The 23,711-nt window shown below is 32.4% G+C and overlaps 5 protein-coding genes across 6 annotated transcripts; 3 read left to right on the top strand and 2 right to left on the bottom strand.

Annotated features, from left to right (window-relative positions):
• The first annotated feature begins 8,288 nt into the window (after positions 1 to 8,288).
• LOC130502000 (probable pectinesterase 29) lies at positions 8,289 to 10,275 on the top strand. Its single transcript, XM_056996808.1, has 4 exons — positions 8,289 to 9,064; positions 9,151 to 9,310; positions 9,414 to 9,632; positions 9,862 to 10,275. The coding sequence occupies exons 1-4, from the start codon at positions 8,856 to 8,858 to the stop codon at positions 10,273 to 10,275; spliced, it is 1,002 nt and encodes a 333-aa protein (XP_056852788.1). The 5' UTR covers positions 8,289 to 8,855.
• Positions 10,276 to 11,605: 1,330 nt separating this feature from the next.
• Positions 11,606 to 13,519, top strand: LOC130502004 (protein PHR1-LIKE 2-like). Of its 2 annotated transcripts, none has more exons than XM_056996811.1 (6): positions 11,606 to 11,925; positions 12,090 to 12,166; positions 12,363 to 12,420; positions 12,628 to 12,706; positions 12,803 to 12,872; positions 12,952 to 13,519. In XM_056996811.1, exons 1-6 carry the CDS (start codon positions 11,754 to 11,756, stop codon positions 13,378 to 13,380), a joined length of 885 nt encoding a protein of 294 aa, XP_056852791.1. In that variant the 5' UTR covers positions 11,606 to 11,753; the 3' UTR covers positions 13,381 to 13,519. The 2 variants fall into 2 exon arrangements, with proteins under 2 accessions (XP_056852791.1, XP_056852792.1); XM_056996812.1 differs by having other exon boundaries at positions 11,611 to 11,925; positions 12,961 to 13,519.
• A 101-nt stretch (positions 13,520 to 13,620) lies between these two features.
• On the bottom strand, positions 13,621 to 14,918 carry LOC130502002 (non-functional pseudokinase ZRK2-like). The gene has a single exon (XM_056996810.1). The coding sequence runs from the start codon at positions 14,801 to 14,803 to the stop codon at positions 13,718 to 13,720; it is 1,086 nt and encodes a 361-aa protein (XP_056852790.1). The 5' UTR covers positions 14,804 to 14,918; the 3' UTR covers positions 13,621 to 13,717.
• Positions 14,919 to 15,987: 1,069 nt separating this feature from the next.
• Positions 15,988 to 19,122, top strand: LOC108856294 (glutamine--fructose-6-phosphate aminotransferase [isomerizing] 1). Its single transcript, XM_018630063.2, is given in 11 exon segments — positions 15,988 to 16,336; positions 16,401 to 16,493; positions 16,496 to 16,681; positions 16,793 to 16,938; positions 17,017 to 17,047; positions 17,050 to 17,183; positions 17,277 to 17,625; positions 17,691 to 17,941; positions 18,209 to 18,323; positions 18,399 to 18,823; positions 18,917 to 19,122. Coding segments are annotated over 11 exon segments (2,019 nt in total). The 5' UTR covers positions 15,988 to 16,131; the 3' UTR covers positions 19,001 to 19,122.
• A 1,701-nt stretch (positions 19,123 to 20,823) lies between these two features.
• Positions 20,824 to 22,511, bottom strand: LOC108856343 (GATA transcription factor 1). Its single transcript, XM_018630117.2, has 2 exons — positions 22,176 to 22,511; positions 20,824 to 21,662 (listed from the first exon to the last, which is right to left on the bottom strand). The coding sequence occupies exons 1-2, from the start codon at positions 22,320 to 22,322 to the stop codon at positions 20,991 to 20,993; spliced, it is 819 nt and encodes a 272-aa protein (XP_018485619.1). The 5' UTR covers positions 22,323 to 22,511; the 3' UTR covers positions 20,824 to 20,990.
• Positions 22,512 to 23,711: the final 1,200 nt, after the last annotated feature.

The raw sequence follows: 23,711 nt of genomic DNA, 5'->3' as shown, positions 1-23,711 counted from the left end.
TATCATATATTAGTGTTTGATACCAATTTTAACAGAATATGGTTATCAGAATTTCCAAGCAAAATTATTAAATGGAAATAATAATTCAAAAATAATTAGTGGGTTATCCATATTATCTTAAAATATATGCAAGCTTTTAATTTTAAAACATATGAAACTATATCTTAATTTTCCCCTCAAATTTATTATCTTAAAATATATCCATAAAATATTTGAACGAAATATGTTGATAATATATTTAATAAGATATAAATATATTTATAAGAAATTAAATAACAATCACATTTTTATTATCAAATATTAGAACAAAACATCTAACGCTATACGGAAAATAACACTATTTACACATTAAAAATTTATGGACACGAGAAAAAAACACCATACAAACAATATTATGTAACAACGTCACAATTCAGTATATCTTTAAAAACTTATTATTTACCCATCAATAATTATAAAAATACAATATAAATATATCATGTACTACTAATAATTGATTTAAAATAGATAAAATAATATCCGTGTTGTCTAGCGCGGATTAGAATCTAGTTAGAATTTAAAAGTATATTGATTAGTTTGGTTCATAAAACCTAAAAACTATTAGTTTGGTTCATATATTATGATTATAGTATATATGAATCTAAGAAATATTAATTTATTAAAAATTAACTAGAACAAATTTAAGTTTAAAATTAATTTTCTAATATTATATCAAATATATATTCTATTAAATTAGTAACATAACCTATTGATATAGATTTAGTCTAACTATTATTATTTTTATTTAAAGATAAATCAATAAATATATATCATTTTCACGTAACATAAATATATTTTTGAAAAAAATATAAAATAAAATATATACCGAGAGTAAGAATCTAGTTATTTTATAAAAATTATAATGTATGTACGTATCTTTTCTGTTGAGCCATCAAATCGTAGCCATCAAAGTATTCCTCCTCCCTTTCTTATTTTCTTTTAATAGACTACAGATTTGATTTCTTAAAATATTTATATATATCCCTTAATCTATATTTGAGAAGTGATTTGCCACATGTCTTCTCTACAATTGCTTTCACAAAAAATTGTGACGTGGCTATTAAGATTGATGACATGTCATATGGTTAAATATGACATGGACAATTACATTTAATGCTGATATATATTTTTAAAATCTTTTTAGAATATGACAATAACTCATATATTACATTTAATATTAATTTATATTTTTGGTAAACTTTGTAGAAAATGGTAATAACTCATAAATCATCACTAAAATAAATATATTCAAATATTACATTTTGAATTTCGAAATATTATATAATTATACTTTTATAATTATAAAATTGTTATTATCTAAAATTTTTCTAAATTTTCTGAATTTGAAAAAAAAATCTTATTATTTAGTTTTATTTTTGATAACTATACAATTTTATATGATTTTTAGTAATTTAATAAATTTAACCAGATGAAATAAATAATTTTTTTAATCTAAGATTTTAACTTTTATATATACATATATATTCTTAAATATAATTTAAAATAAAAATATTTACTCTTAGTTTTATGTTTAATTAATGATAGTTATATTAATTATTGGTCAAACTAATAAAATATATAATATTAATAAATTACATTTTAAAATATAAAATTTAACTTCTAAAAAATTCATCACTACACATGGTGCAGGAAACACCTAGATTAATAATTATGACATGACTACTAAAATTGATGACATGTCTTATAGATTAATATGACATAGACAATTATATTTAATGTTAATTTATATTTTTGGTAAACTTTTTAAAATATGGTAATAACTCATATATTACATTTATTATCGATTTATATTTTTGGACTTTTTAAAAATATGGTAATAACTCATAAATCATCATTAAAATAAATATATTCAATTATAGAATTTAAAATTTCGAAATATCATTTAAATTAAAAATATTTCAAAATATATACACATTTTTAGAAAATTATAAAAATTAAAATCATAAAATCAATTATATCGTGAAATCATTAGTTTCTTATTATATATACATATATCTGCAGATTTTATGAATATTGTTTAATTTTAATTTTTTACAATTATGCAATTTTACATATTTATTTAATATATTTAATTAAAATAAATAGATATAAAAATCTACCTAATATTATAATTTTAAATATATACATGCACATTCTTAAATATAATTCAAAATAAACAAAATTGTTTTTATCTTAATTTTAATGTTCAGTTAAATCAAATTTATATTAAAATATTGATAAGAAAAAAGAAAATTTATAATTTAAATAAAAAATTAAATATATATAATTATATTTATCTACTAAAAGATATTTTTAAAAACAATTACTGCACATAGTGCAGGAAAACACCTAGTATATATATATATACACGATTATTGGTATATTGAACCAAATCAAAACAAAATTAGAGCAATGAGACAACTAACCCTTTTTATTCTTCTTCTTTTACTTTTTCTAATATTCAAGTTTTGTTATAAAATGCAAGTAGTTGTTTTCTAAGCAAATGTAATTAATTGTTGTAACATCAATTTTTACAATAATATAAAGATGTCATCGAATAAAAAAAGAACAATCATTTGAGCAAACAAGATAGAAAAGGAGGTGAAAAAGAGAAGAAGCTGATGAGTGTTATCCAAACATTATTGAATACTGATGACGATTTTAGTTAGGAATTTTTTTGTTCAAAGTTAAAATTTGTCAGACCATCTTTGAAAGCTTTTTTTATGTTATATATTATAACTAATATTTTATTTTCTAGTTTAATATTTCTCCTCTATTCTTATCACTCGATAATCTATACTATTAAAAAGGAAGCAGTCTTGAAAAATTGACTTACACAAGTTGTTTTGGACCCTTTTATTTAACTAATAATATTTTTGGTTTTATCTAATATTTCTCTAACTAAATATATTACATTATATCTAGCTGGCATTAGTTTTTATTATTGGGCCCATAAAAGAGGATTAATATTTACATGTCTAATTATAAAAGTGATGTTTAACATATTATACGTGCCTATTGACGAACCAATAAGTCTAAAACTTAACATATTATTAATTGTACAGTAAACATATTTATAACATAGTATAACGTTCGTGCTGCTACCATATATTTCCCTGATCGTATTGAATTTAAAGATAATTGTTTTTAATATATTTGCATACATGCTCGATTTAAAATTATGTGTGCACAACACACTATAATATATGTTTAATATTACAAATATTTACAAAAATGAAATATTGAAAGAAAATCAATGTAATATAATATTTGTCTACGGCATAAAATTCATGGCCAGGACCTCTGATATATATCATTTGTGCATCTCCATCTCAATAGTAAATCGTATAATAATATATTGTTTACTGAAAAAAATAAAAAAAAATATAATCTGAATATATACACTATGATATTTCATATTCATATGATTTTATGATCATTTGTATTTTTATAACAAAAAAGTAAACCAACAAAATTTTCATTGTAATATTTTTAACAGTTTTAACAGTTTGTGAACAAAAAAAAAGATTTTAACAGTTTTAATAATTTATAGTTGTTTTAAAAATTCAAATATAACATATAATTATTATATATTTAATGTGATTGTTTAAATTTTTTAACATCACAAATTAAACAAAAAAGATGGAGAATGCAAAATTATTATCAAATATTTATTATTCAAAATTATTAATTGTCATATATATATATATATATATATATATATATATATATATATATGTTACTCATATTAAATAATTATGTAGCTTCTGTTTAAGAAAAAGAACGAAGAATATTTTTTATGCATTATTAATCAATTTGATATTTAATTTTATAATAATAATAATATATATTTAGATGGACCAACATATTTTTCTTAGAATTCCGAAAATCATCGTGGTGATGATACGTGACTACATTCAAATGTTGTAATGTTCCTCAATTAATATATAAGGGATACTATTCTAACTTTTGTAAAAAAATGAGTACTTTGGATATCTGATGGGTCTCACGTATGATCCGAATCAGACCCAAAATTTACGGGTCTTAAAATAACCAATAAGTATTTTAGTGGATCCAAACCGTATCTATATTTTTGGTTTCGGTTCGTGTTTTGGATTCAAATAAAATGCACAGACCTAAAGATTTACATAAAAGATATACATGCGAAATTTGAAATAAACTAATTTATAATTTATATAATTGTAAAAAATTATATGCTTTAATATTTACAATAATGTTCAACAATCAACTAATACTAATTCACAAAGCGCGGATCAAAATCTAATTATTAATTATTTGAAAGCATTTATTAAATGAAACTTCAAAATAAAATGAAGTTGAAATAACAAATGATTAAATCAACAAAATCATAATATGAGTCTAAATTATCTTAACTCCTTAAAAAATAATTTCATTTAAAATAAAAACTAAATCACATAAACTAAATTTAATAAAATTATAGAAAATGTTTTGAAACGCACAAATGAATTTTTCAATACAAGAGTGTTGAAGATATCAAATATTTTATTTAAATTAAAAAATCAGTGTAAAATAAGTTTAACTTTGGTTTAAATATATAAAATCATATTACGGGTTATAATTATTTAGAGTCTTCTAAAATTTAGTCATATTGAAAAGAAAAAATAAGTTATATAAGTAAATTGAAGATAAATTTCATAAAAATTAAAAATAAATAATTTATCAAAAATCATAACTTTTATTACGTAAAATAATTTTCCAACAAAAAATATACCCGCCCTTAAAAGGGCGGGTCAAAATCTAGTACTTATTATTGTCCACGCTTTTGTTTTATATGAATTAAGACATTTACTAGATTTGACCCGCGCTTTTAAAGCGCGGGTTTATTTTCCTTTATTTTTTTTTAAATTGACAAATATTTAATAAATATCATATTTTCATATATTTGTTTTTTTATAAAAGACTTAAGTTTTTTATCTTTCTTTATCGTGTTTCATTTTAAATGAGTATAGGCCTGATCACAATATCCGTACCCGAAGAAACCAACCCAAAATCGACCCAAAAATCAGGCTACCGAAACCGATCAGACCCGGGGTAAATATCCGAATGAATTCTAAATTGCTATATCGAAGAACCGATCCGAACCCGATCCGAACCGAGAACCAAATGAGTACCCGAAGATACCCGAAATGTGAATATATATCTAAAAATATATGTTATAATTATATTTATAATTATTTTAATATTTTAAATTAATATCATAAGTTAACTATAATAGTTATTTTTAGTACTTTTGAGTATTTTTGGATAAAATATGATAGTTTGGATAAAATTTTACCCAAAAAACTGTATACAATGATATTTTTGGTTACTTTCGGTTACTTTTAAGTAATTTGGATACAAAAAATTTGAACCGAATCAGATACATTGGTTACTCTGAGTATAAATAACCGAACCCGTTTTAGATATTTTGGTTATTTGGTTATTTTTCAGGTTCTTATGCATGAGAACCGAACCCACCCGGACCCGGAAAGATCCAACTCGAACCCGATCCGAGAAAAATAAAAACTGAATCTGATTTGTTAATCGGTCCAAATGGCCCAAAAGAGATGATGTGGGCAATGGGCTGGATTTTAAAAAAATGACCCAATATAGATGTGTTATTAATATTACTTGATTGCACTTAATGAAATATGCAATGATATTAAAGAAAGAGGTAGTTTTAGTAAAAAAACCAATAGGATCCTGCTTTAATAGTATAGATATTCTATGTGTGATCATGAGGTTAATTTAGGAAATCAGGATAATTCTGTTTCTATATACTATCTTTTGAATTAATTTAGTTAAATTGGAAAATCTTATTTCTATATGTTATTTTTGAATTTGTTGTTGTAGCAATCTAAAAATAATATTCAATGATTTCTTTTGATCTGCTCCCGAAAATGTTTGAGTTTCTAAATATTATTTGTTATTCATATTGTTTGGTTTATTGAAAGATGTTGTAGTATTAGTCGATGTGTAAATGTGTTAGTTGATTGTCAATGGCATTGAGTATATACTATAAATGTGTTACTCGAATTTTCTTTGCAGGATTATATAAGGATGTTGGGAGGAATGTTTACAAAGCAAACATGTTCATTTTCGTCAAACAAATTGGTTTGTTGGAGAAAAAAACAGATTGAACAGATTGTACAGATTGTACACATTATTATTAGATTACTTGGGAGAGTCATGGGTTAGTAAACATATTGGAAATGGTTTTAAGTTTTCGATGGACCATATATTTAAGATATTGGACTGTTTTCTTTTGATGGACATGATATTCGATTGTGTTTTAAATTTCTGTAAATTATTAAAGGTATTTAAAAAAAAAAGGAAGTGGTATGTTTTGTAAATTTCTGGAAAATTCAGGGGCAGAATCCTAGGATTCTGCTTTAATAATATAGATGTATTTGTCACTGGTCTGTTCGGAAAAAAAAGTATGTCACTGGTGTCCTGTAAGCAAAAATCTGTTCGTAATCTGGTCAATAAAGACAGGAACAGAGTAACATGCGCAGATCCACACAAAGTTTTGTTCACGGATATGAAATCTGTTTATGAAATCTATAATAGTAAGTGATGAATAACAACAAAAAATGTATTACAATTACACATATATAGGAGCATGCATGTTCTCAATTCTCTAGACTCTTGTATTAGTCTCAATCTTCACTTCTCTGTTTATGGTCGTCTCACTTCCTTGTGTTTTATTTAAAGATTTTAGTTAACTTTTCCTCTGAGATTAGTTTTTGTTAAAACCTTGTTGCTTACACAAATAAACAAACAAACACACACACAAATTGCACAAGTAAAAGAGATCAGATCTCATCACAAACTTCATCCGTTACCGGATTGTCTTCTTCGTCTCTGGACTCCCATTCTCAAGATGCTTCTTAGTCTACTTCAAATTTAGTGTTTGTCTTGACTCTTGAACAAGAGACCTAAACAAGTTGGAATACCCCGGCTTCTCCTATCCCCCATTGATTAGACTGGAAGTCAAAATGGAAGACAATCTCGGTGCAAAACACTTTATGTACAGATGAAACCATTCAGTTGGTCCATGTAATGATGGTACCTTCGGCGTATTCCTATCACCAGCCCCAAGACATGCTGCCCAGAAAAAAAACCTAATAAGCTTATTTTGATTCTTAAATGCTGCCACACAAATGCATTGAGGCTTTGAAAACCACATTTTGTCTTCTGAATCGTTGATTTTATCCAAAAAGAAATCATTGATCTGTTTTCTATATATTTTTTTATTCGGGTCTACTCATACCAGGCCGTTTCTTTCAGGTCTCACCTCTGTAGGAAGTAATAACTTAGCAGTCGGGATGGGAAACAAATTCTAAGAGAGAAACATAAACGAAGAACACAAGGAAGAAGTGTTGAAATAAAAGTTTCAAATGTTTGGACTCAGTCAGAGCGAAAAGGGTAACATAGACTAATTTATACATTCACATATTTTCAAGTAGCTTATCTGTCTCACACACACGCACTAATGACATGATGCATCGATCAGACTATGTATTGTATTAAGTATTTTTGGTGGCCTCTCGAACTCCACCATAACCTCATCACCGTACTCATATAGCTTCATGATTATTGTTTGGGTAGTCTGCAACTTTTTTTTTGAAGATCAGGTAGTCTGCAACTTGATATCTCACATATGACGCAAAGTTGTTAACATGGTTCGATAAGAACTTTCTGAATCACCTTTGTAAAGAAACTTAGCCGATCGACCATTTATCCGATCTTATAACGGGTCTTTTACAAAGGCGGAACCCTATACTCTTAGGGCTTCAGAGGCATTCACGTAGTCCTTGGTATGATTATATACCACCTAAATTAGCTAGAGATCCCTAAGTTATATTATATTTTTTGAATCACTCCCTAAGATATATTACATATATAATATTTTCTTAAACCGAGTGACCAGTTGGTAGAGTCGCCTAGTGTATGACTAATTCCAAAATTCCTAGCAATCTGTTGTAATTTCTGTGAGAAAAATTGCTACTCTCTCAATAGAGTAGTTTTGAGATTTTTATTTTGTTTTCAAAAAATAGTAATTTGTTATTTTTAATATAATTTTATAATTTTAATTCATTTTGTCTATATTAATTAAAACAATTACTAAATATAAACAATTGGTAAATTATATATTGAAGTAGAGTTAGTTTAGGAATTGTAACTTTATTTTTGTAAAATGAAAACTTTAAATCTATAATCTTTTTGACATCTCTAAAACTATAATCTTTTTGGAACGAATGGAGTGTTAATTTTCTTAATAATAGTTTCCAAAGTGAATGTAAAGTGTCCATCACTAGTTTTACAGTTACCGAATATCACGATTACAACTTCATTTTTGTGTATATGACTAATTCCTGATTTCATGTGTCTTATTTTCTGCCAATCTAGTGTAATTGCCACAACAAAAATTCACTATTATTATTTTCTTAATTTTGTAATAACTTCCAGATGAATACAAAGCCTCGACCACAAACTTCATAGTTACCTCAATCACAAAGATTACAACTTCCTTTTTTGGGTTTATGACATCTTACGCAGAACCAAAATTGATCACCAAATCGCAAAACAAAGCTAAACTTGCCAGTTTCAAGTAAATTCTACTTTGATTCCAATCGTAATCAAAAGGAAACAATGTAATAAATCTTGATCAAAATATTTAACAAATTAAAAAGCATTAAACCCACAGCCTTTGTTAAATTATACATTTCCTCCACTACTCTCATTTGTCTTTCCCCCTACTCCACAGTCTCTTACGTTTTTGACATCATCTGATGGGAACTCGTCGACTTTTCGTCGCTCTTTTCTGTTGTTTTTGGTTACCCCTTATCATCGAAGCTACACCATACAGAGTGTACCACCAACAAGTGTACGTGGAACAATCGGGCCATGGAAATTTCACGAAGATACAAAAAGCTATTGATTCGGTCCCAGTCAACAACCGCCATTGGTTCTTCATCAACGTTGCAGCCGGCGTTTACAAGTCAGTATAGTTACATGTCATTGACTTGAAATGAAGTTACATATATGCAAAAAAAATGATTAGTAACGATTTATCTTATGTCTTAGGGAGAAAATAAGAATACCGTATGATAAACCGTTCATAGTAATAGTTGGAGCTGGAAAGAGGCAAACTAGAGTTGAATGGAATGATCATGACTCGGTTGCGCAAAGCCCTACCTTTGCTACTGTCGCCGATAACACCGTCGTTAAAAGCCTTACTTTCGTGGTACGGTGACTTTTGTTTTTTTTTCCTTCTGTCTTGTTCTTTTATTTATTTGTTTTTTTTTACTATAGATGAATGCTTTTTTTCCTTTCTGTATTATTTACAGAATACGTACAATTTCCCGATTAATGGGAAAGTGAACAAAACCCCTAGGATCCCTGCCGTGGCGGCGTTGATCAACGGTGATAAATGTGCTTTTTACTCGGTAGGATTTTCTGGAATTCAAGATACCTTGTGGGATGCTGATGGCCGACACTTCTTCCACCGCTGCACTATCCGAGGCGCCGTTGATTTCATATTCGGTAACGGGCAATCTATTTACAAGGTTCGTTACATTCTGACTCTTCACATAACCATGCGAGTTTTTAGTTCTAGTAATACCAGTAGAGGTCTGACTAGCAGAGATGTTAAATCAAATTGATAACTAAAGTTCGGGAATATTACTATTTCTGTATCCCAACAAACGAATAATTCGACATTAGTCCTAAGTAACCGTGGTCTATTGTTTTTTATTAATTATTATTAAATAAAGTTGTATGATTGGTGAGTTCTAGAAATGCGTGATAAAAGTGCTAGGAGGGACGCTAAAACCGGGTGTAGCTGGTTACATAACGGCTCAAGGACGGACCAACCCATATGACTCTAGCGGATTTGTGTTCATAGACAGCCTCGTTTACGGATCGGGCAAGGCTTTCTTGGGCAGACCGTGGCGCAGTTACGCTCGAGTGATCTTTTACAATACAGACCTGACCAACGTGGTTGTTCCCCAAGGTTGGGAATCATGGCACTTAAGGGGCCATGAATCTCAGCTGACGTTTGCAGAGATTGGATGCTATGGGAGTGGATCGAATACGGGGAGACGTGTGAGCTGGGTTAAGAAGCTGAGTAGATTCAGTGTTCAAAGTTTGGTTAATCTCGAATTTATTAATAGTGGTGGATGGGTTCAAGCTTTGCCCATTGCTGTTTGATTTTCACATTTTTATGTTTATGTTGCTTTTTTAGATTTGTTATTTATCATTTTCCAGGTTTTAGATTGCCTAAATGGATTTAGAATTTATGCAGGTGTGCATAAAAAGTAAGGATAAGCAAAACTTACTATCAGTTATCAGTTTTAAGGATTAACTAAATTTTAAGTTGAAAAACATTTTCTTAATGAAAATTATAATTTTTATAACTTCTGTATTTAAAAGTTTAACATATTGTTTAAATGGTTCATATGTTCATAATTGATATTAGTTGTTTTTATACTCTGACCCGTGTTATATACTAATAATTTATCTCATTTTGATTTTAATGATTTATAACTGAAATGAGGTAATTTATTTTTTAACTATATTACAGCGATTTAAGTTAATCTAATGTTTTATGATATAGATGACAAAAAAATGTTTTACGATATAAGTGTGTTAATATGTTCGTTCAGCTTGCTTTATATTTGATAAATATTTTACATATTTGTTTGAATAACCTGTAAAAATTATATTCATCAAAAATATCATCATATCATTAAATATTAATAGCTAACTTTAACATATTATTGTTTTGAATATATACACAGACATATATATATCTAACTATAAGATTTTTTTGGTGACAGTTTTGAAGAATTTATTATTGCATTTGGATTAGAGTACGTTTGTATTTATATGCGTCTAATTAGGGCTTGATAATAGTTAAAATAAACTATTACAAAAGAAATTAAATTAAACTATTAATAATTAAAATAAAACATTTTAAACTCTAAATTTTAAAATTTCATGTTATTTAAAAATGTTACAAAATATTAACAAATATTATTAACAAAAAATATTTCAACTAAATCATAAAATAATATAAAAGTCATAATTTTGGATATACATATTTTTAAGTCGGATACAAATCAGTTCTTATCGGGTCAGATCTATTCGGGTCGGATCTATTCCGGTTTGAATCTATTCGGGACATTTTTTTTGTTTCGGTTCTTTCGAGTAAAAATATTCAAAACTCAAAAAATATTTGTAAATTTTTGGTTCGGTTTCAGATCGGTTTCGGATCGGATCATAGGGTCCGGGTAAAATGTGCTGGATAATGAGTAATTTACAGTTTTCAGTCGTTCTTTTGGTTGCCATTTTTAAGTTTTTTTTGGGTTAATTATCTATTCTTTATAAAAGCAAAACTAATCATATCGTCCTTTAATAAAAAATTTAAACAAAGGATTAAATGATATAGAAAATAATAATGATTAGTTAATAATTTAATCATTAACGTTCACGTATATCGGAGAGAGAGAGAGAGAGAGTACGTCCAAATCTGTCCACCCGTCTCGTCGCTGTCTTAAGACACCCGGAGGCTGACCCGGGTTTGACCCGGATCCGATTCCTCAACAACCACCCAACTTTTTTCTCTTTCCCCTAAAAAAAACTTTCCTTCACTTTCCCGGGGGAAAATAGGCGGCGCAATTGGAAAAATGTACTCGGCGATTCTCGACGGCGGTGCGTACCATGGACCTCTCGACGGAACTAATCTCCCCGGAGACGCCTGTTTGGTGTTGACCACCGATCCCAAACCCCGTCTCCGGTGGACGGCGGAGCTCCACGAGAAGTTCGTTGAAGCCGTCGCGGAACTCGGTGGTCCCGAAAGTGAGTACCTTTCTACTGATTATTAACCTTAAGTAATGAAAGGTGGCTCCTTTATTCTTCTTCTCGTTGCTGATTTAGTGGATGGACTCGTTTCTAGGGTTTGTGTGTGTTTCGGATTAGAGATTTGGGGTTACCGACACGTGTTTAATCAAATCCTTTTGCAGAAGCGACGCCCAAAACTCTAATGAGGGCAATGGGAGTGAAAGGTCTCACACTCTACCACCTCAAATCTCATCTTCAGGTCTTTCTCTCTGCTTACTTCTCTAGAGTTATGTGGTTGAGCTATTTTTTGGGTACTGAGATACAGCACTTTAGACTCTGAGATTTGCAAGACTGGAGTTAAGCTTTAGTTATATCTTGTTAACAGCAATGGCTCCATTTTGGTGTGTTTGATAGTGCTATGCTTCTCTCCTTTGTATGTGTGTTTGCTCTGACAGAAATTTCGCCAAGGGAGGCAAGCTTGCAAAGAATCAACTGATAACTCCAACAAGGATGGTATTTTATTCTCTATCTTTGTTTGTCAACGCCTGCCTCTCTAAGGGACTCTTTTGTTCTTGTTCACTGGTGTTTGAGAATATTATATATATGAAAAAATAAAACTTGATTTAGAGAAGAGAGAACAAAGAGTAACATTTCGTTTGGGACCTTCTTTTAAATAAATTTCCGTTGACTTCCTTTGATTCTGTGAATTTGATGCTGCAGCTTCTTGTGTTGGGGAGAGTCAGGACACAGGTTCATCTTCACCCTCATCATTGAAACTGGCTGCTCAGGAACAGAACGAGTACTGTTACACTTCCTTTTTTTTCCGTACTGTTATCCGCTGCCACTTGTTAGCGAGTTACAATTTTATGAACCTATTTATTTGTTTGCCAACCAGGAGTTACCAAGTCACTGAAGCTCTACGCGCTCAGATGGAAGTCCAAAGAAGACTACACGAGCAGTTGGAGGTTAGTTTTCTTCATGTCATAAACTTTTGTAACATGCTATACTGTTAAAGTTGCAAACCTTTTGATTGGTATTTTTTAGCATGGGCAGGTGCAACGGAGACTCCAGGTAAGGATAGAGGCACAAGGGAAGTACCTGCAGTCGATTCTTGAGAAAGCTTGCAAGGCCTTTGAGGAGCAAGCTGCTATGTATACTGGGCTTGAGACAGCTAGGGAAGAGCTATCGGAGCTAGCCATAAAAGTCTCAAACAGCTCTCAAGGAGCAACAGTCCCCCCGTACTTTGATTCAACAAAGATGATGATGATGATGATGCCATCTTTGTCCGAGCTTGAAGTAGTAGGAATAGACCACAAAAGCAACATCACGACCAACTGTTCTGTTGAAAGCTCTCTGACTTCGAACACGAATGGGAGCTCGGTGTCTGCTGCTGCATCGATGAAGAAGAGGCATCGTGGAGACAATGTCGCGTATGAAGGGAGCTGGACTGTGCCTAGTAGTACCATTGGATAAAGTCTAGGTTACGAAGAAATCAATTTGAGATAAGATTCAACAACTCTTGTTTACTTGCTTTGGGAAGATTGTATTATTCGATGCAGAATCTGTCGTTGTATATATTTGATGTTGAAGCTTTAATTAGTGTTTCCTCTAACCTTGCCTTATTTATGATTTATTGTATTCAAGTGAAAGGGTTGAATGCAGAAACTATAAACAAACACAAACAAAAAAAGATATGATTATTTCTCCAAAAAACAGTCTAGACTATAACGATGGTTCCGAATTACTCTCTCTCTTCCAAAATAATACATATTTTAGTATTTTTATACTTATTAAGAAAACACATTAAAACTTAGATATTAGCACCTAATGATTGTTCTATTCTCTCAATCCCCTTGAGTTCTTTAGCTACTTGGATCATTTTCAGTCGGTCTTCATCTCTCTCCTCGCAGCATCTCAAAGCAAGTGTAATACTCGCTTCCAGCTGCAGGACTTGACCATTTGTCATGTCTTCCATCATCAATGGATCAATTAGTTCATCCAACTTCCCGTTCTCATATAAACCTTTCACATAGCTAAGGATACACTGGGGATTCCCATCAGATCTTGTGGAGAGGAGAGCTGGTCTGCCAGTGAGAATAACCATCAAGAAGACTCCAAAGCTGTAGACATCTGTGTACTCTGTCACACAATTTGTGGCCAAGTATAATGGATCTAGGTACCCTACTCTTCCCATCACTGAATCAGTTTTTATTCTTGATTTTCCCTCAGGGAGAGATATGGCATAGGACAAGTCGGACAGCTTTGCGGTCCAGTTTTTGTCCAAGAAAATGTTGGTTGGGTTGATATCTCTATGAATAATGATCTTTGGGAAGGCCATGTGAAGATAAGTCACTGCATAAGCAATCTCCTTTCCAATCTTCAACCTTAGACTCAAAGGCAATACAGATTCTTGACCGTTAACCATAATATGTCCTCGATGATTAAGGACTCCATGTTCTGCGTATTCAAACACAAAGACCGGAAAACTAAACTCGAAACAGCTTCCAAATAGTCTGAGAAAGTTGCTGTGGTTGCTCATCCTAGCAGACAAGACAATGTCATTGTAAGCCTCTCCAACTCTGCGATCCTTAACTCTATACTCGAAGTATCTCTTGATCAAGTAAGACTTACCTTCGATGGTACCTTTATACCCTTTGTGGTCCCACTCACGTCTGACAAGACAACTTGAATCGAAGTTATTGGTGGCTTGAAGGATCTGAGAAGAAGAAAAGCTACGTATAGGAACAGATTTACCGTTACAATCAGCGATAAGTTCTTTCAAGAATTTGCTTCCGTTCTTCAAGAACCTCCTTTCCTTGTTAAGACCTTTGTCCTTCATGTTCCCTGACGATCTAGATGTCATACTCTGCATCAACTTCTTCACCATCGCTTCCATTTTTCAAGTAGTAATCTCTTTGGAAAATATGTTCCTCTAAAGGAACCAGTTTCGGTCTGGACGCGTAGAAAAAAAGTTCCAACCATTCACTTATTGTGATAGAGATTTTTTTGAGGTGGACGGTTCGAACCCTTCCTCCTATTACAGTTTACCTTTTTAATTTTATTTTAAGCCATAGAACAAACTTTTCAATTCATCAATGATTGTAGCTAAACTTCTTCACACTACAGAACTAAACTACGTAAACAAATTCAAACCTATGAAACGTTATTATGTAAATAAAGTAAAACTGGTGTTTTAAAGTGAATACATCAAGCACCAGTAAATTAATATATTCGCTATCTGCCTTTTACATGCAATACATGTTTGTTTTGGTAATGTCCAGTGCTAAAAGAAATTTTGATGTTTAGCATACAAAATGCTAATATGTTGTATGATTTTTTTATTTACAAACGATTATTTTATTACTCAAATTTGATATGATTTGGAATTTTGGATAACTAAATCAATTTGAAAAAGATTTGAACTCTTGTTTAGTTGCTTTGGGGAGATTGTATTATTATTCGATGCAGAACCTGTCGTTGTATATATTTGATGTTGAAGCTTTAGTGTTTACTCTAACCTTGCCTTATTTTAATTGGTATTCAAGTGAAAGGATTGAATGCAGAAACTATAAACAACCACAAAAAAAAAAGATATGATAATAATCATCGAGAAAATAACATTGAAAGTCTGTAGACCAAGTGCGTCTTTACTTATCCCAGTGACGCCAATTTCGGATTTATAGGGAGTAAAACCAATCAGATTTGGCTTTGAAGGAGCTAGTCTGTCAGAGAGATTTACAGCAGCAGAGGAGTTTAGTGGGCTTTATCGACGTGTGGGAGATATTGTGCATGGCATTTTAATTGTTAACGAATGAGCTATATTATCCGAAATCGTTGGGTTGTTGGGCCTTTAGAATAATAGAAAGACAACAACAAAAGATCGAGTAGAAAAGTAGAAATCCCATGTTTCACCACGTCCACGTGCAAGGAGGCATAGGCTCTATTCGCTTCATAAAAAATAAAACATGTATCCAATAAAATACAGCCACGTCATATTTCTGACACAACAACAAGTCAAAAAGGACAAAAGCATCCAAAACAGCACTTGGTATTGACAAATTACAAAGTAAGCCCCCCCCCCCAATCTGAGTCAAAAATTAGAAAAATCTCACTGACTCAATCACAACGACCGTCCCGGATCCTCGTCTTCTTCTTCTTCCCTCTCATTCCAAAAAAAAAGAAAAGAAAAGAAAAGAAAAACTCTTGAAACACCAAAAGAAGAGAATGTGTGGAATATTCGCGTATCTGAATTACCACGCGAACAAAGAGAGGCGACACATTCTGGAAGTCCTCTTCAATGGCCTCCGTCGACTCGAGTACCGTGGCTACGATTCCGCAGGCATCGCCATCGACAATTCCATCTCTCCTCCTCCCCTCGTGTTTCGTCAGGCTGGCAACATCGAATCACTCGTCAATTCCGTCAACCAAGGTAACGTCTTTCACTCTCCATCTTCTCTTGTGATCTGATCTGTTTGTTTCTTTTATTTTTGCAGAGATTGCGAATACAGAATTGAACTTGGAGGAGGTATTCAGTTTCCACGCGGGGATTGCACACACGAGGTGGGCTACTCACGGTGAGCCATCTCCAGGAACAGTCATCCCCAGTCCTCTGGTCCTACTCACGACTTCTTGGTTGTTCACAACGGTGTTATCACCAACTATCAGGTCCTCAAAGAAACATTACTCAGGCATGGATTTACCTTTGATTCCGACACTGACACCGAAGTCATCCCCAAGCTTGCTAAATTTGTCTTTGACCAAGCTAATGAAGATGGTACAAATGCTTCTGTAGATTTTAGAAATTGCATTGTTTTGGTGTGATGATGATTTCAATTTTCAAGTAGTTTTTTTTTTATTTATCCTTTTAGCATTTGACATTTTGTAGGTGAACAGACGGTGACCTTCTGTGAAGTTGTGTTTGAAGTGATGAGACATCTAGAGGGAGCCTATGCTCTTATTTTCAAAAGCTGGCATTATCCCAACGAGTTAGTTGCCTGCAAGCGTGGTAGCCCTTTGCTTTTAGGCGTTAAAGTGAGTCCACGCGTCTCTCTTTCGTTTTGCTCCATACCTAATGTATATTTCACATTTATTTTTTTCATGGTTTTGTAGGAGCTAGATCAAGAAGACAAGAGCAACAATCATGTTTCAAAGATGCTCACTTTCTTTCCAAGAACGAACATCCCAAGGAGTTTTTCCTTTCAAGCGACCCGCACGCTCTTGTTGAGCATACCAAGAAAGTGCTGGTTATTGAAGATGGCGAAGTTGTTCATCTCAAGGTATAACTCATAATTAATGTAGTCACGTCTAGTGTGTACAAACCTATGCAGATTCTTATTATATGTCTTCACCAATTGGACTTTTATCAACAGGATGGAGGCGTGTCAATACTTGAGTTCGAAAGGAGTAATGGGTCATCTAGACCTGCTTCGGTGGAACGTGCTTTATCAGTACTAGAGATGGAAGTGGAGCAAATAAACAAAGGCAAGTATGATCACTACATGCAAAAAGAAATCCACGAGCAGCCTGAATCTTTGACTACTACGATGAGAGGACGGCTTATACGTGGCGGCGGTTCACGCAAACCCAAAACAGTCCTCTTAGGTGGGTTGAAAGATCACTTAAAGACCATAAGACGGAGCAGGCGTATAGTTTTCATAGGGTGTGGGACAAGTTACAACGCCGCTCTTGCATCTAGACCTATCCTTGAAGAACTCTCTGGTAATAATTGCTACTACAACCATCTTGTTGTTTCGACTCTGCTTAACTTGAGTTCTTTTCCATAGGTATACCAGTGAGCATGGAGATTGCTAGTGATCTCTGGGACAGGCAAGGTCCGATATACAGAGAGGACACCGCGGTGTTTGTGAGTCAGTCTGGTGAAACCGCAGATACGTTACTTGCTTTGGAGTATGCTAGGGAAAACGGTGCGTTATGTGTCGGCATCACTAACACCGTTGGGAGCTCCATAGCTAGAAAAACACACTGTGGTGTCCATATTAACGCAGGAGCTGAGATAGGTGTAGCAAGTACAAAGGTAATGAATATCTGAATATATATATATATAAACCAACGGGTTTTGGGCTAGTGGCACTTGAGAGATAATCCCAATACGGTGAATCCGCAGTTCGATCCCGTTGACCACCATATAATTTAACATTGCACTTCTAGGAGCCCACAGAATAGTCGGTTGATCAAGGTCGCCGGACATTGCGGTTAATTCAAAAAAAAAAAATATATATATATATATATATATATATATATTTCAAGATTTAACGTTTTAAACAACTTTTGGTTTCACCAGGCGTACACAAGTCAGATTGTGGTGATGGTAATGCTAGCTCTAGCTATTGGAAGTGACACAATCTCCAGCCAAACGAGACGGGAAGCTATAGTTGATGGCCTACTTGACTTACCGAGTAAGTTGAAAGGGCTTCTTCTCAAGACTGTCTTTAAGCAATTTGTGTTTAGTTTATACCATTATTTGAATGCAGATAAGGTCAGGGAAGTGCTAAAGCTAGACGAGGAAATGAAGGATCTAGCGCAGCTGTTGATAGACGAGCAGTCACTGCTTGTGTTTGGGAGAGGATACAACTACGCGACAGCATTAGAAGGAGCGTTGAAAGTAAAAGAAGTGTCGCTTATGCACAGCGAAGGGATACTTGCAGGGGAGATGAAACACGGGCCTTTAGCTTTGGTTGATGAGAATCTACCCATCGCTGTGATAGCCACTCGGGATGCTTGTTTCAGCAAACAACAGTCCGTGATTCAGCAGCTTCACGCACGTAAAGGGAGGTTAATAGTGATGTGTTCAAAAGGTGATGCAGTGTCTGTGAGCTCGAGTGGATCTTGTAGAGCTATAGAGGTTCCTCAAGTGGAAGATTGTTTACAGCCTGTTGTTAATATAGTGCCATTACAGGTAAACACCAATCCGATCTAATTTCTTATGTTCTGTTTTTTTTTTTTTTTTTGGTAAGTTAAACTTTTTGCTGCTTTTTTTTTTTGTGAGCAGTTATTGGCTTATCATCTGACTGTTTTGAGAGGTCACAATGTTGATCAGCCGAGGAATCTAGCGAAGAGTGTGACCACTCAATAGAGAGCTTAGTTTGTATAGACGTATAGGTATGCGTTTGGATGTTCATGTTAGTCTCGCTAAAGTCATCGTATTATCATTACTTTTGAGTTCTTTTAATTTGAATACATTTCTCATTTTTGAAATAAGACAAGTATAAAGTCCAAACTAGTGATAAACCGTAGGAATTGCACATTGGCATGTAGGCTACATATTGGACCCATATGGTTAACGTCCACATATGACAAATAATGCACTACCAGTTCGGCCCGATTGTTTCTTAATGTTTTTAAGATAAATGTTTTTGAGCAAGCTTCTTGAATATCTTCTCTTCTTTTATCACAAAATTTTTTTTTTGCTTATAGAATAAGATAAAATATGTTAGATGCATATAAAAGGATTTTAAAGCCAAAAGGTTCAAAAAGGAGAAAAATACAATAACATATATAGAATGAAATAAAATATGGTAGATACATAGAATTATTGGATATTACACAAAAATGGAACCCATTTTCAAAAGATATATATTATAGAAAAAATGATGATATAATTCATGGCGTGGAAGGGAGACAATGGAGTTGGTGGAATTAGGAGGAAGAAGAGTAAAGGCATGTGCACTGATATTAGCTAAGTATCAACTCCCATGTGACTACTACTCCACACACATGCTGACGCCTCAATCATACGTTACTTGTCTAATCCTTTTTCAATTCCCTTATTATCACATTAAATTATTCAAATTAGGAGATGGTTACATCATCAGGTTTTGTCTCTAGAGATGATGATGTTAATTAACTCTGTTGTAATCTAAAGTAACTGAATCTTGTATTACAAACAAACAAAATAAATCTTGTATTACAAGGGACGATATTCACTATGTAATTGACGATCTTCTTTCTGACTTTAAACAAATCAAACTTAATAGACTAGTGGCTTTTGTGATAATGACGATATTAGCTATGTAATTGACGATTATGTTTATTATATAAACAATATCAAAGTTATAGACAATGATTTGTGATTAATGCGGTTTTGTAATGAGCCATGGCAACATAATTATGTTAGTGGACAGGTTGTAGATCATATTGAATTATAAAATGTTTTAAAAATAATAATTATATTTTCTCATTGTTTTTTTTTATTAATGTAATCTTCGGAAAGTGTTCCATAATTGAACTTTTATTGGGGTAGAGTTAATAAAAAAATACATAAAATTATATATTTAATTTTAAAATTTAATGTATTTTATTAAATATTTGCAAAAAAGTTAAATATGAACGGAGGGAGCAGCAGAAATACATTTTTTTACATCAAGTAGAAATACATAGTTTTGAAACCGAAACAAAATAGTTCCTTATTGTTTTGCTAATGCAACTTCTCAGACTTTTAGTAGGTTTGCTGTGTTGTTGAAAGTGGTTGATAATTTGTTCATTTCTTCTTCTTTTTTTATTCTCACCCATATATAATCTCAATTTCTTTATACGTGCTAAAATACAAATAAAATCACATTTGGCCCTTATAATCCTTCATAATATTTTTAAGTACAAAACAGTAAAAATATCATATACATATTTATTCAGTAACATATCGGTACGTTATGTTTAGAGAATCTGTCAGTAATTAAAGACAAAAGTAGAATCAGTGAATCACCTAATCAAGACATGCAGTAAATTCCTAAAATTGCCTCGCATAGAAGAAATAATTTTTGGTTGGGACCAAGAAGACATTGAAAAGAGTCAATTTATGAAATTATCCAACATTAACTTACTAATATTTTTAGTTTACAAAAAAAAAACTTACTAATATTTTCTTCTATTTTTTGAATCACCACAAAATAAAGAGTAAAATGAGAAAGTAATCTTCCATTGACTGACCATAGTATCTCCTAATTAATAATTACCCCTAATTTCACAAATTAAAAAGGTAAAAAAAATAAAAATAAAAATAAAAACTAAATTCCAACTGCAAAACCCTAGAACAAACTCAAGAACAAGAAAATTATCCTAACAAGTTTCTAACCACAATCATTCCGACCACCACCATCACCGGGCATAACATGCTTCCTCATCTCCACAATCTTCCGGTGAGAGTTGGAATGAAACTCGGGGGAGAAAGTGGGGCTATTAGCAGGGCGATACTCGGGAACAAGCCTCCCTGACTTGTACCTCACGCCACACGCGTTACACAGCGTCTTCGGTCCCGATGGTCCCGCCCTCCACTGCGGCGTCTTATCCGCTCCACAGTGCTGACACTTCCTTCCCATACCCGCCGCCGCAACCGACGTCATCTTCCTCTTATATCCTCCTCCTCCTCCTTGCTCATCGTTCCCTGACCACAAAATTCTCAAATCGTCCCTCCTCCTACGCTTGCTTCTTGTCTTAACGGGCGCATTGAACTTAACGCAGCAACTAATCATCGTCGGGACGCTTCTGTTACTTGCGCTACTGTTGTTGGAGGTGGTGGTCGTCGTCGTCGTAGTTGTAGTCGTCGTCGTAGTTACAGTAGATATGTTCTGACTACTCGTCTCAAGTACTGACACCGGACTCAACTGTTTTCCTTCAGTCACTCCTCGCTCCGGCGACGAGACAATGAAATGTTCCGACGGTAATACCCCGACGAATGTTTCGATGACAGGGAAAGCATCTTTGTTCGATATCCACTCCAAATCTTCTTCCTCAACCTCTCCCTACAAAATACAAGGGTACTCACGTCATTTCGTTGTCAAAATAAAAAAATAATTGAGATGCATCGAATAATAATAATATAATAAAAAGAAACAATATTTTCAAAAAAGGTATGCTATCAAAATTCGAAAAAAATGGTTGAAAATTTAAATGCGGACAGCTCACGAAACAATGACTCTCCTAAAAAACGTATATTCTCAAAAACACCCCTCCAACAAACTATTGAACCAAAGCCAAAAAAGAACACCAAGGGTATTCTCGTCTTTTGCAACACCGGCCAAAAAGAAACGTCCACACATGACGTTCACTTAACCAATAGCGATACAGAACAATAAATAAAAGGCCGAAACTGACTGAGTCAACAACCCAAACGCCGTAACTCGTCTAACCTCCCCGGCGGCGAGTCAACACGACTCGGCCGAGTCACCGGCAAACGTTTCTAACATGTAAACGTATGCGAAACGGTCGGGATATTATTTTTATTTTTAATTGGTTGCGAGAGGAACGGAACTTACAAGGTCGTCGTCGGGATTTAATAAACCAAAGGACTCCGTTGGTCGTAATCCAGTTTTCCGGCGAGCGATATTCTTGGGCGAACGAGCGAGCGCTCCTTCGTCTTCTGGTACAGAGAAGTTCAAAAGTTCATCCATGAATGCTTCCATTTAAAAAATTTCGCAGTTTTTTTTTTTTGGTTTAGGAGAGAGAAAATATGTTGAGAAGGAGAAACATATGAAAGCTTTTAATCTCTCTTTCTTCTCCAAATATCAACACGGCTTTGTTTTTCGAGAAAGGTAAAAAATAATATATTTAATTTTCTTTTTTTTTAATATAATTTTTTTGATTATGTTTTGGTTGGAAGTGGGGAAGGGGATGACACTAAAATGAATCCTTTTAAATCACCTTTCCTTTTAACGCATACTGATGTCAAAATCAGCTACCACGCGGCCCACTGAAGTTATTGTGGAAACCAAGATTGACGGTGTGATTTAATGGCATTTATGTAATATCAGTCCTTTACTCGTGTGGGTCCTGCTAAATGGAAGGGGAAGATCGACCGTACTTATGATAGATGCACTTTTTGATCTGATACTTTTAGTCATCGTTCCTTATTAAAGGAAAAAAATATTTAAAATGAGGACTGTTCCTATAATGGCATTCATGTGATTACAGATGAAGTTTAGGGGTGATAATTATATTTCAGAATAAACGGGTGATGTGTACCGACCAATAAGATTTGAAGGCCGTGAGTGTTGGATCAATCACAATCGAACACGTGTCTATCTTTTTTTTTGACTTATCACCGCAAGTTGCGGGGTAGATTGGAGACGCACCAAACTATGATATTACTTTTAAAAATCAAAAGCAATTTACTAAGTTCAAAAAATAAAATAAAGGCGTGAATAGTATATAGTGCAATGCGACAAGTGAAGTGTAACATTTACGCCATCATGGTTTAAATTAAGGAATAACTTTTTCTTTCTTATCTTTTAAAAAATATTGTGAATATTAAAGATTCTAAATAATTAAATAACAAATCTTCCTAAATTTTATTACATCATTTTTTTATTTTCTTTTAATTCGTAACTATAGTTAGTTAATAAATAAGATTTGGTAAACAAAAAAAAAGATTTGAATACATCTTATTTGAAGATATCATAGTCAAACAGTCTTGAAAAATCCTTGACTTCTTTATTTGTCTAACTGAATTGATTTGGTCAATTAGTTTTTTTTTATTAAGGAATTAATAGCTGAAATTTTAATCACAACTCACTGAAATCCCAATTCAGTAAATAATGTTTGGTTATTTTGGATGATTTAGATAATTTTAAATATTTTAGAAAAAATCAGATATTCCAGATAATTCATTTTATATTTTGTATTTCAAAATATTTAGTAATTCAAAACTAAATATGATTATTAGATATATTTTTTTTTGTATATTCAAGTATTCATTTTTTTCTCGATTTCAAAGATACAAGAACCAATGGGAAAGCTAATAAAGTTATCCATTTATTTTTAAATAGTATTTTCATTAATTTATATATGTATTT

The sequence above is a fragment of the Raphanus sativus genome, unplaced genomic scaffold, assembly GCF_000801105.2.
Source record: "Raphanus sativus cultivar WK10039 unplaced genomic scaffold, ASM80110v3 Scaffold0372, whole genome shotgun sequence".
Classification (NCBI taxonomy): Eukaryota; Viridiplantae; Streptophyta; class Magnoliopsida; order Brassicales; family Brassicaceae; genus Raphanus; species Raphanus sativus.
This window is presented reverse-complemented; position numbering and strand designations above follow the sequence as displayed.